At 40.4% G+C, this 12,309-nt stretch overlaps 1 protein-coding gene across 1 annotated transcript; it reads right to left on the reverse strand.

Annotated features, from left to right (window-relative positions):
- Positions 1–492: 492 nt before the first annotated feature.
- On the reverse strand, positions 493–11,846 carry LOC134845284 (intermembrane lipid transfer protein VPS13B-like). Its single transcript, XM_063862229.1, has 2 exons — positions 1,282–11,846; positions 493–1,014 (listed from the first exon to the last, which is right to left on the reverse strand). Exons 1-2 carry the CDS (start codon positions 11,828–11,830, stop codon positions 569–571), a joined length of 10,995 nt encoding a protein of 3,664 aa, XP_063718299.1. The 5' UTR covers positions 11,831–11,846; the 3' UTR covers positions 493–568.
- Between the last annotated feature and the right edge of the window lie 463 nt (positions 11,847–12,309).

Here is a 12,309-nt window from a genome sequence, read left to right on the forward strand (position 1 = left end):
CTATTTTACAACCAGTTTTCGTTGACTTACCCTAAAACTTTTCTGAAGGCGTCATTGAACCCAATGTTCTCTAATAAAGTCCGGCAAGAGTGCGCCAACAAAAATCTTTGGTCAAAATGTTCAAAGTGTCAAAAAACGGCATTTTTGTCGGTTTTTGTTTAAAAATTCGACTTCGGCACAAATTTTTTGCCAAAATACGTTCTTCGTAGGGTTTCAGAGGCACTCGGAAATCATTTTGGTGTACCTAATAAAGGTTGACAAAATTTACAACTTTTTGAAAAGCCTCAAGACTTGCCATTTCCATTCATTTGCGGTATTTGAACTGTTTTTATTAAAATTAAGCATGCGCCAGTTTCATTGTCAGCTTAAGTCGACGCCGAATAACTTGTCTGCTTCTAATGCCCAAAAAACGCAGGCTAACGGCGAGGTCGACAACTTTGTCTCGTTTTGCTTAACTCGCTTCAAAGAGAGATACACTAAATTACATTCCCATATAAATAACACTTTTCCATAACCGTTTTTATTTATAATTCAATTTAGATAATGAGGCTATTGTAATATTTTACATTTACATTAACTGTACAATTTGTAGTTTATCTTTCAAACCCTTCTCCTTTCTAAAACGCAAGTTCAGCATGTTGAATTTCGCCATGAAAAGTTTCTTGTCGGCAGTTTCAAAATACAAATTAAGAATTCGGCTTGTAACGTTGACTGAATTAGTATCGTTGTTCAGTGTTGAATTCGACGAAGTTTTGCTATCTGATTCTCCTGCGAAAGACGAACAAGTTTCACTGCTTTTTCGGACACCCGAAGAAGACGTCATATTGTTCACACCTGACTTGGACTCTTCGTGGTCCATTTCCTCTTCGTTGCTACTCCCCCCTCCCCTAAGTTCGCCTCTGGCACCCCTGGATGCGGTGAGTTTGGTGGCCGAGTCTACATATCTGGACAACAGGTCCACACTGCTGTTGCAGTCGGAGTCAATAATGAGTTGGTGGTTATCTCCCTTTTGGTCTAAATAAATTAGCTTATAGAAACTACAGACGGTAAATATTATCTTGACTAACAAGAACTCTCGTTATCTAGGAATGTTTTATGACGTACCGAATGATTTGAAGAGGCACGAGGACCAAATATGCTTGAAATAGCCAAATTTGTAAAATCATAATCATAAGTTGCCAATTTTTAAAATCATTAATCAAACATTAACAGTCAAAATTCCAGAAGTACAAATTCACAGTTAAAGCGGGAAAAGATCCCAGCAATTCAAAAAGTATTTACCTGACAGATCTAATTGCAGGAAAATTTTATTCTCCTCTAGTTTATCTTCAAACACAGAGACGAGATGAAAAGGGTAGAAAGCAAATGACGGTTCCATGTTCAGACTTGCAATCGTGTGTCTCAACCAGATGAACAGTCCTCTGCCACACAATCCCAGACAGATCGTCAGCTGATTCTTTGTTGACATTATCGACAACGTAGCATTCACTACAACCTCAACCAAAATTTTATCAATATCCACGTGAAAAGAGTTTGAAGTAGTTATGATCGTGTTAAACAGATGAGGCGTCGGACAACTCATGAGATTCATCTGCAACTTTGGACGTCCTTTCGGCCGATGCTCGACTGTCAATCCAGTTGTCGTCATTAAACCTTGGCCAGTGTGAGCCAAAAAGTCGGCTGCTCCTCCTATCGGCTTCGCCAGGACCCCGACCAACCCCGCACTCACACCCTTCATCATATGGCCCACTAACTGAGGCCCTGAAGAACTTCCGTCGGCTTTTGTCATCGTCTCAATTGGAAGATTGACAACTCCTGCTACCGCTCCTAGGAGTGCGACTCCGAATCCTGTCATCCCCTTGACCACTCCATTTGAGAAGTAGACCGGCCTGTGTCTTCGTAACTGGTTCTGGTAGTTGCTATATTCGGCGTCCATTGATATGCGGTCAAGATTTTTCGCGATACTGAATGATAAGTTGACAAGACAGCCCAGAGCTCCAGATGATATGTGTTTAACACATGACAACCCACCACCAGTGATTCCAGTGATAAATGATGTCGGGCCTCGGGTAAGTCCGTCGTACGGCATCGTTACAAGGTCTTTCAGACCCGTTCTAAACTCACTGACAAACCTCATCGGGTTCCCAATTATATCCAGAGAGCCCAGAGCAACTCCTGCTTTTACGAAGAGTCCAGATCCGTAATGCAACATCAGATCCTCGCCCAAACGTTTCATAGACACAGATGACAGAAAATCTTTCTTGAAGGTATGGAAATATAACGGGGACTGATCTAAGGCGATATAGATCTTTATGTTTGCGTGCAAACTTAGTTTGACAGATATTGGAGCAATTTCTATAGATTCAACTGGAAGCAAAGATGAAGTTTGCGTTGATACTTTACTTTTTTCGTGCTCATTTTCAGACTTCATCAGACGTTGTACTTGAGCTCCATAAAACATCATTGTAGTGAAAAATGAGTCTTCAAACAGGCATTCCATTGGCTGCGCTTGCAGCTTCAAAGATCGGACTTTGAACAATTCGTCACTTTTCTTAATTACTACTTCTAAAGAAGCAGCATGTAATTCAGTGTCATCGCTATTGTTTAAACTTTTCGGACGCTCCAATTGGAAAATGACAGGAAAGTCAAATTGGGACGTACTTTGGGCTAACTGGTTATCGATTTGAACAGATCCAATCGAGATTCCTAGTTTGTAACTGTTATTGTACAGAGGATCCAGACTATTGACCTGTAAACCGGAATCTTCGATGGTAAGTCTGCATATCTCGGATGGAAACTCTTGCGAAATTGCACAGTCGAAGTAGGAAAAAGTGGTGGATTTTATGCAAGCTTTGAAACTAATTTTGGTTGCTTGACTCAAAACAACAAATTCTCGTGGAGATAAAATATCGAAAGGTTTTGGCAACAGTTTGAAAACTGTATGCAGTCCTTGACTTTCAAATTGTCCATAAATACAACCAATTCCTGGAACCATTACCGAAATGGCGTCTAAAGAAACGTCGATATGGTCACTCCAATTCTTAGATTCTGATAACTTAGAACTTTCTCCTGAACATATTCTAATTAAATTGCAGTTTCGGATTACTTTTGTGTCTTGAGGTCCTAGCAAAGTTAAGAAGCTACAATTGCTTTCAAGTAACTCTTCTGGTAAACCTTTTTGATCTTTGCAACTTCCTATAATCAACGATTTTTCGGTCATGTTTACACACAGAATACCTGGTTGTCCACAATTTTCGATTTTCACAATATCTGGCCCGGACTGGATGCTATATAAATTAAGCGACAATATCCTTTTGCCCACATTTATAAGTGTCTCAAAAGATCCGCTGAGAACTACTTTCGATATAAACTTCGTTGTTTCACTGTCGTACAATTTCAAAACTTTTATTACAGGCGCAGTGCTATTTTCGTGACTCCATGGATTCAAAACGTCCTTTCCTTCAGTCTGACTTGGCAAATCAAGAACTTTTATTTCAGAATCGCCGGAATATGACGATGACTTTGATTCACAGAGACTATATTCGTACTTGAAATTGAACTCAGTCATGTTCGAGATTTCAAATTGGTCGAAAATTGTCACAACTCTAGTGCCTGCCAAAATTTCACAATTCAGTTTCAAAAAAATTAATTCGTTGCAAGACGAGGACAGTTTGAAAGTTTGAGAATCGCTCAATTTTAGACCCAAATTAGTGTTCTTTGAGAAACTTCTTGGCACTTCATCTTGGAGTAATTCGACTACTATTTCACTGAGTTCCATATTCTCGGATTTACACTTAAGAGTCAATTGCGGACAGTCTCGATTGATAAGAGCACCAGAATTGTATCCTAGCTTCATACTGTTTGTTCCGAAATGGGTTTCACGTTTCACTGAAACTTCGACTTGTGATTTGTTGATCAGAACCAGTTTCGGAAACACACTCAAATCAGCCGAGTGGTCAAACTTTTCCGATTTGAGTGTGAGTATGTTTACCGAAATGTCACTTGTTTCTTCGAAGGAGTCGACACTTGCCAAAATGTTGCTCAATTTTTTCGCATCCTCTTTTAGTTTAGGATCTCCGATGTTAGCTCGGGTAACTGTATTGCTTGAAAAAGTAAACGGTGGTTGGGAAAATAATGGCAACCCAGTATTGGACAAAAGGTTTGCCTCGTACACACAATTTCCATTTAGTTCAAGCAACTGTTTCGTAGTATTCGGTTTCAGATAAACGGCTATCGAATCGGAACTTGCGCTCAAATTTGAGCACAGCAGAGTGAGTTCAAAGGGTAACAAATTTCTCACAGTAAATTGGGGATACAAACTGACTGCAAAACTTTTTTCTATTTTACAAACCGCATTTACGGTTCCGATTTTCACTTTTTTCGAAGGATCCGGTTTAAGCACTGATATTGACGTTGAGGTTTCACTTTCTTTGGAACTCAAATGCATCAAAACTATTTCCTCGTTGTTTGGTAATGGTAGCATAATGCTCTTTGCTTCCGGTCGCTCGTTCTCTTCATCTACTTTCGAAACTTCTGTTTTCGCACTTTTTACTACGACTTTATTTTTCGGCGACAATAAATCAGTTACTACTTTTAAATCCGCGTCTAAGTGATTGGTAAGCGAAAATGAGTTTGATACTTCAATTAAAACCAACTTACACTTTTCGGTTGATTCTCGACAACGCAAGGATACCGAATAATATCTCGGATCTCTATGGTCTGAGAGACATACAGTTTTAGTTTGACACCTAACTAACTGAACTTTGGCAAAGTTCGAATCCGTATTAATTGCAACATTGATCGGTGAGCTTTCTATAGGCAGCGGAACTGGCATTTGAGTTTCAGCCGGGACATTAATAACTCCAAGATTTGGATGTTGAACAACAAGCACGCATTTCAGATTGTTTACGAGAAGATATGAATTCACACACGCGTTTTCGCAGATGTCGGCAAAGTTCAACGACGAAATGGCCCGCAGTTTCGGAAGAGACAATTCGACATTTACATCACTGATTTGAGTTGAAACTTCAACATTTTTGAGATCAGGCGAAACCTTGCCGTCGACATTAATCGAAGGCACGTTTACAATATTTTGGAAGAAACCATCGCAGGATAAATCCACTGTCAGTGATGTGAACTTTAAGTTGAAAACAAGCATTTCTTTGTAATAATCCAAGAACAGGTTGATATTCTGGGTGCTCAATTGGAAAACGTCTACAAAACCAATCGATTCTGTGGCGAGTTTGGAGTGATTGCAAGCATTCAAAGCTGTCAAGTTAAGCTGAAGTGTTGAATTCAATCGTACGCTCACGTTTGACCTCGAATTTCGGGGAGCAAATGAATTCACGCGGGTTGCACCGGCTAGCGACACAGCTGAAATTAATTTCAGGGACTGTTTTGAGACTGAAGTTTGCACTTGCTTCGGGTACGTTGAGAGCTCATTGTTGAGAACTCGCAGTCTCCACATGGGAGAAATAACATCTAACTCCGACCCAGGTTCCAAAATTGAAACCATTTCATCTTCACTAATTTTGCGTTCGAATTGAACAGTGAATTTCTGTTTAGCCACATCCCAGGAACTCAATTCGATATTAACACAAGGTTTCATTTTGGTTTCAAACGACGTTCTAAACGGCATAGGGGCTATATCCAGCTTGCTCAGACGTCTCGGAGAATCGTAGCACCACGTCATGTATGTTTCCGGGTCATTTTCATCTGAGAACGACACTTGGTTGACTCCTGGGAACTGGCTTGCTTGAGAGTTCTCAGACACATAGGTCAAGTTTCCATTTCTGACGTCATCTTCAGATCCTTCGGAAAATTCTGAGTCTAATTCTTCACTTTCGGAATGATCATCAATATCTATTGCTACGCAAGTTGAATCAATTTTCACTGGTGCTCGTGATCTATCATTTCTTGCATCTTTTTGACTTACAATTTTACTCAACAACGCAATCGATTTTATTGATTCTTGTAAATGCTTATTTAATTCAAGTTTGACCAAATCAGTGTCAACGTCTACAAAACTGAGCGACAAATTAGTATGATCTTTCTCAAAAATATACACAGCCTTCGACCTGAGGTCAAAAGTTTCAACGAACGTTTTGGACTTCTTGACAGCAGGATGAACGTATGATGCGTGAATGCTGTTCATAGCAACGTCGGCGAATACAGAAGCCTGAGATTCGATGTTACAAGATGAGCTAATTCTCGAAATTGCCAGCCTCAAAGCATGACCATAATCGTCCAAAATTGAAGCTTCGATGCCTTCTTCGAGCGTGGCTGCAAGATAAATCTTGAACTCTTCAGTCACAGCAGGGACTTCTGATGACTGGCTAAGTTTATCTGCGTTCGTTTTTTCGTTTTCTACCCCCGATAGCTCACAAAATTTATCCAACAAAGGCTTGAAGTTATCCAACTTGGAGATAATTTGCGAGTTCAAACAAAGAGATATCGGTGCTTTACATGTCAAAGACGAATCAATGCTTTTTGTGAAAACGCCATGTGCGCTTGCGCGAATAAGTGGTGCAATATCTCGGCCGCTTCCAACACAACTCAGCACATTTTCAAACAGTTCTGCTTCAGTCATGGACTTTCTTTTTGCTACGTTACTTTTTGCAATTCCAACTTGAAGTCCATATGATCCAATTTCGATCAAATCGTTTTCAGACGATTTATATGAGACAAATGAGTTGCGAATGTTGAACTTTCCAAGAGGGTTTAACGTGTTTATTTCATCATTTAGATTGAGTGAAACTTCGAACTCACAGAGTATCAGGAGAGCTTCAATTGGTATCGCTTTTTTAGACGCACTTTTCTTGGTATGCAATTCACTTGTTCTCACAAATGCGTTCCTCGACGGAGCTTCATTGATTGTTCCTAGTTTTCTTTTCACAGGTGAAAAATTATATTGTTGGTACGATTTTTCAGAGCAAAACGAAGTTTCTAATTCACTATACAGATGTCTAGTTTCGAGCTCCTCATTTTCATCTTTACCAGCATTTTCTGAGGGTAGCTCAAACGTGTATTCATTCATCAATTTTTGAACCAACAGCAAGAGTTCCTCGCTGATAGTAAAGTTTATATTTGTCAGTTCCATTTGAGCCGAATGTCCGCTAACTACAACATACTCAGTGTACTTGGAAGCTATTGGTCTCGTTATTACAATAGCAGGGGCGAACTCACTGCGTATGGAAACATTGTTCAGAACATGCCCCATTTTCAGGGGTCTGATTATTGCTTGTAGGTATTCACTTCTGTTCCACTCTAGGGCGGGATTTTGACTATGAACATCGAGGATTTCAAGCTTTTGTTTGTCGGGAGACAAGAGCAGGTCTTCCCACGGAACCACTCCAATGAAGAAATTGCTAAGAGTCAATGAGTATTGTCGGTCCTCAACTAGAGATCCCGGGACGTTTATGTCGCCTGACAACAAAGCTTTAGTGTAGAAACTGTTTTTCAGAATGGTTCGCTGTATTGGTCTGTCGGTATGTGGCAAAACTTGCAGGCTTTCCATTTGAACCAGAAGACAGTTAGCGCTTATTTCGTTATCGCCTTTCAAGTGTGATTGGTCCAATAGAGGAATACATATTCGGGATTCTTGGAAATTGATATTGATCAAAGGTAAACTTCTAACACATAAAACATTCGAATGTTTCCCAGATCTCTTGCCAGCTTGTGATTTTGAACTGGTGCTTGTTGACCCAAATTGAAGATCCGACGAATCGAACACATCGATTAATGTTGAGATAGTTTTCGACAGCAGCACCGAATCAAAGCTGCTCATGTTGACACATATTTCACTCACATAATTGTTCTCCGCGTGTTTCGATGCGCTTGGCATCTTCTTCGTCGTCTGATTGGCTAATTTTTGCAGTATAACTCGACTTAGAGCTCGCGTGAAAATGATCGAGCAGAATGCTTCTCGAGGTCTATTGTTGTTTTGACGGAACCGTCTCAAAAACTCCTCGGCACGACTCGCATTTCTCAAATCCTCTTCGTTTTCTTGACCATCTGTTGAAACTGAGTGACAAAATGTATCATATCGAAACCATGGATCACTTGAAAGTATCTTTTCGCCTTGATCAACAACTTCTAAAGAAGATACTTTAATTTTCGTCTGAAGGCTAGTTGAATGTTTGTCTGCAATCAGGGATATTTCATTCACAGTTGCGACTACAGCGGGCTTTTCAGACATTTTTCTATACAGCAATAGATCAAACTTGTTCAACGTCGCTTGTAAAAACATGTTTACTTTGAGACTTTGAGGAACTGCTGGCGAATGCTCACTTCTACGCGACTCAGATTCGAACTCTGGTCCTTGGTTCTGTCGTGCGCCTTGCGATGTTGACTCGGCGTTCGCGTCTTCACTGTCGGCGTCCGAGGTTGCGTTAGTTCTCCAAATGATAGACGGACTTGCCATTGAATCCCTCACAACACTCCCAAGAACATCATGGCAATTTTCAATTGGGAACTTCAGGACTGTGCACACGTTTGAAGCGACATCGAATAAAAATATGGCACAGTGGAGACTTTTGATTAATCTAGAGTTTGAAAACAGAATTTGAACGTTCTCGCAATCGAAGTGACAAGAAAGCGCCAAAACATTTGAACTGTGCTCACCTCCCGGAGAATGATGACTACTTTTTGAAGTATTTGTCACGGCACAATTCAGACTTGTAGTCTTGATTAGGACGATGGTTTCCGAGTCACTTTTCAATTCCAAAAACGGGATATTCAAGTACCACGGGAACCCAGAAGTCCTAGGCGCATTGCTGCTGGCAGAACTGTCGCTTGCAACCGATATTGAATTGTATCCATGACTGGTTAATTTAATGACCGGTAAGGATATAGTCAGTACTGATAGCGTTTCACTGATTCCATTTGGGTGGTAAAAGTTCACTTGACTATATTCAGTTGACATTTGGAAATTTAGACACTTAATTTTGTTCAACATAATGAAATAATTTTGTTCGCGTGGTTTCTCGTACATTGCTAAAATGACAGAAGCCGAGCAATAATTCGAGAAAACCTGTTCGCCTTTATACAAAAAGAAGGCAGGCGAATTGTAATTGATTGCAGGGTTGCAGTTTCCAGGAAATCTGATATCAAAACATAGCCACTCTCTAAGAGCAGGTACAAAACTGGCATTAAAAGACGAAACATTGATTTCGAACGAATTGTTTTCCACATTTAGGTTCTGAAAATCACCAGGCAAAGATGCTTTCACTTCTATAAAAGCATGCGGCATATTCTTCGATTCCGTCTTCAAAATCTGCGTGTAGCCGCCACCTTGCGTTGCCTGGAAATAACCAGCTGTAAGATGTCCAAAATTGGCTCGCGCCACAATCAAGTCTGCTTTTGAGTAGGACTGGAGATCAGTGTAACTCGAAAAGAGATGCAATTTAGGCAATGAGTCGTCAAAGATATCGTAGCAGATCGAAGAACTGCTCAGTTTTAAATGAGAGTTTGTCTTTGGATTGGTGACACTATTTGAACTCATGGCAAAGTCTGCCAGGAACAAAAACTGAGCCTTGTTCAAAAACAGCTCCAGTGGTGATGTTTGGAGTTGGTAAAAATTTGAGAACTCGAGGTCCGAATCCTTCCAGAAGTTTTGCAACAGCAACGCGCTGGACGTATATGATATGTCTACTGGAGAAGTGAATGTCTTCTGGTTCGCCGAAGAGTTTGGATCGTTAACCAGTTTACAGAACGAAAGAGTTCCCTTATTGATCTTCGCAGTTGTTGTTGCGAAGCACTGATCGAACAAAAGCTTGTCCAAATTTGGGACTAATGACAGCATGCCGACAACATGCTTAGCATACATCGGGGTCGTAAAGTTTAAGCTGATAGAGTCACAATTGGCTTGGAGGCACAGCAAAGGCAATGAGTGGTTGACAGTTTGATCTTCATACAAAAGAGGCAAACTGCTTTCCAGGTGCTGATGATTGCTTACGGATATCACTACGTTTGGAGAAATTACTTTCACAGACTTCTGTCGCTTCGATATGAATTTGTTCAATAATGACCACTCCAAATTACTAGGCAACCGATGGTTTGTTTCATTGGGTACTACTTGTTTCGGGGTGCTGTAGGGCTGATAATTGACACCAACTTTCGAGGCATGTTGCAAGACTAAACTGAGTCTGTGAACAACACTACTAGTTATCATTAAATTACACGGATAGACAGTCAGCTTCATCCACGACGCTTCAGGGTAGGGCAGCAGTCTCTCTGATGGGTTGTATACGATCTCCCCTATTTCGGATTCATTGGCACTTAGCTGGAAAACGTAACCGAAATGATAAGCTCCAAAAACATCTCGCATTCTTTCCTCGGTCATAATTTTGAAATGTGAGTCTGCGTCTAAATTCGTTGAAGGCTGAATTCCATTATTATCTGGAGCTTCGTCGTCAAAAAGAGAGTTTGTCAAATAATTATTACCAACTTTAAATCCTAGTGGCTCTCCTATAGAGAAGAAAGTGAACTTTTGATCATAGGAACAGTCACGTGCTCCGCATGGACAGAACCCGTGAACAGATGACGTCACGGATGTTGAGGCCATATCTACACTTAAGAACAGGAGTCCGAACATCTGAAGATCCATTCCACATCCTTCGGCATCAATTCGCAATATTGGCTCTACTGGTAATTTTCTAGAGGGAGTCGAATATGTTGGCTTGAAAGTTATGGCGAACTTCTTTGCATAAACTCCTATCGACATCAACTGAGGCGTTTTGAACTTAGAAGTGGACGCATTTGGGTCATTCCAAACAGCTGGCACTCGCGACCAGGCCCAAGAGATCCACCCTTCCTGGTTTTCAGAGCCGTCATCCAATTGCAAAGCTTCTAGATTATGTTCTATGTCCAATTCAGGACTGATCGTTACGGCACTGCTTTGGTTCATTGCATCACGGTCGCTTGGAGAGAGGTCAGACTCAATGTAAACGCATCTGTTTGGAAGTTCAAGAGATCCATAGTAGATCTCGATTATCAAAGAAACTAATCTGAGAAACATCGGCAGCTGGACATCCGAAATCGAAAGCTCGAAGGAATCGAAAAACACATGAACCTTCACAGTCTTTGTTCTACTGCAGGATGGTGAATCGAAAGTTATGTGCGTTCGAACTGCAAATGAGCATCGGTATAAAATCGGATCTTGATAGGACTCTATTACACCATTGTTATTTCTTTTGTCCAGGCAGATGGTTAAGTCTCTAATATTGCACACTTTTCGCACAGCTAAATTTTCATTTTGAGCTGCGTCTACAAAAGCAGGTCCCCAGTTTTCATTCGCTGTGAACAAGCGAAGCGAAGTCAGGTTCAGAGAAAACACAATATCGTCTTCGATGTACTTCAAGATCAAATTATTGATATTTACTGAGACATTGTTGATTATTTTTGTTACGAAATTCTGAGTGTAACTCGAGGACATCGTCTGGTCAGGATTAGGCTGTAAATTGCTCGCCACTGGATCTAAATTTCGGCTCTCTGCAGTTCGGCCAGCTGATGTTTGCTCTTGGCTTGTTCCAGCTCCAGACATCGGTGCTGGCTTTAGTGTGAATACAAGTTCAATGGTGCTGATGTTAACAACAACTGGCTCGGAACCCAGAGTCATCCAGGGTATTTTCAGATCTAGCTGGTTGATATGTCCACTAAGCAACTTGAAAGGCATCTTCAGTTCCTGTTCGATCACGTCCAAGCGCAGGTCTAGTTTGTGAAGTGTTACATCTCCGTTCCAAACTGAGAGATTGAGATCACGTGGCTGAATGTTTTTGATGTACTTGCTCACATAACTCATGAGCAAGGGAGCCACGTATGACTCAAGCATGGCTGCTTCAAGCTTTTAACCTGAAAACAATCCAGCTATCGATTCTGAGTTATTTAAACCGTAGCCGATTGTATTTGCATTTAGTTTGTTTTCCAAAAAAAATTTCAAGAATTTGAAATTTAAGGTTCGATCGCAATTCTTTAGGTTGCGAGCATTTGGGAAAAAATCTTAAACTTCAGATTTCATAGAAGTACTTTTCTCACCAGACTGAAAATGAATACCCCGATGAAATCTAAAGGTTTTTGCAAAAGAAAATTGCAAAATTACCTTAATTTCTTTGAAATTTATTTTAAATAACAAACTGAATGCAAATACAATTAAAACGGACGAATCCGGCTATCGAATTAAATAGCTCATAATAACGCAGCAAGTGAAGTTTTGACTAAAAGAAATCTTTAAGTGCTCAAAAATAAAATAATAAAATCGGAAGGAATAAGTTTGCATGATTCAGCTATCCTATTGTTACACAGAGAAGCTGA

Source organism: Symsagittifera roscoffensis, chromosome 4 (assembly GCF_963678635.1).
Source record: "Symsagittifera roscoffensis chromosome 4, txSymRosc1.1, whole genome shotgun sequence".
Taxonomy (NCBI): domain Eukaryota; kingdom Metazoa; phylum Xenacoelomorpha; order Acoela; family Convolutidae; genus Symsagittifera; species Symsagittifera roscoffensis.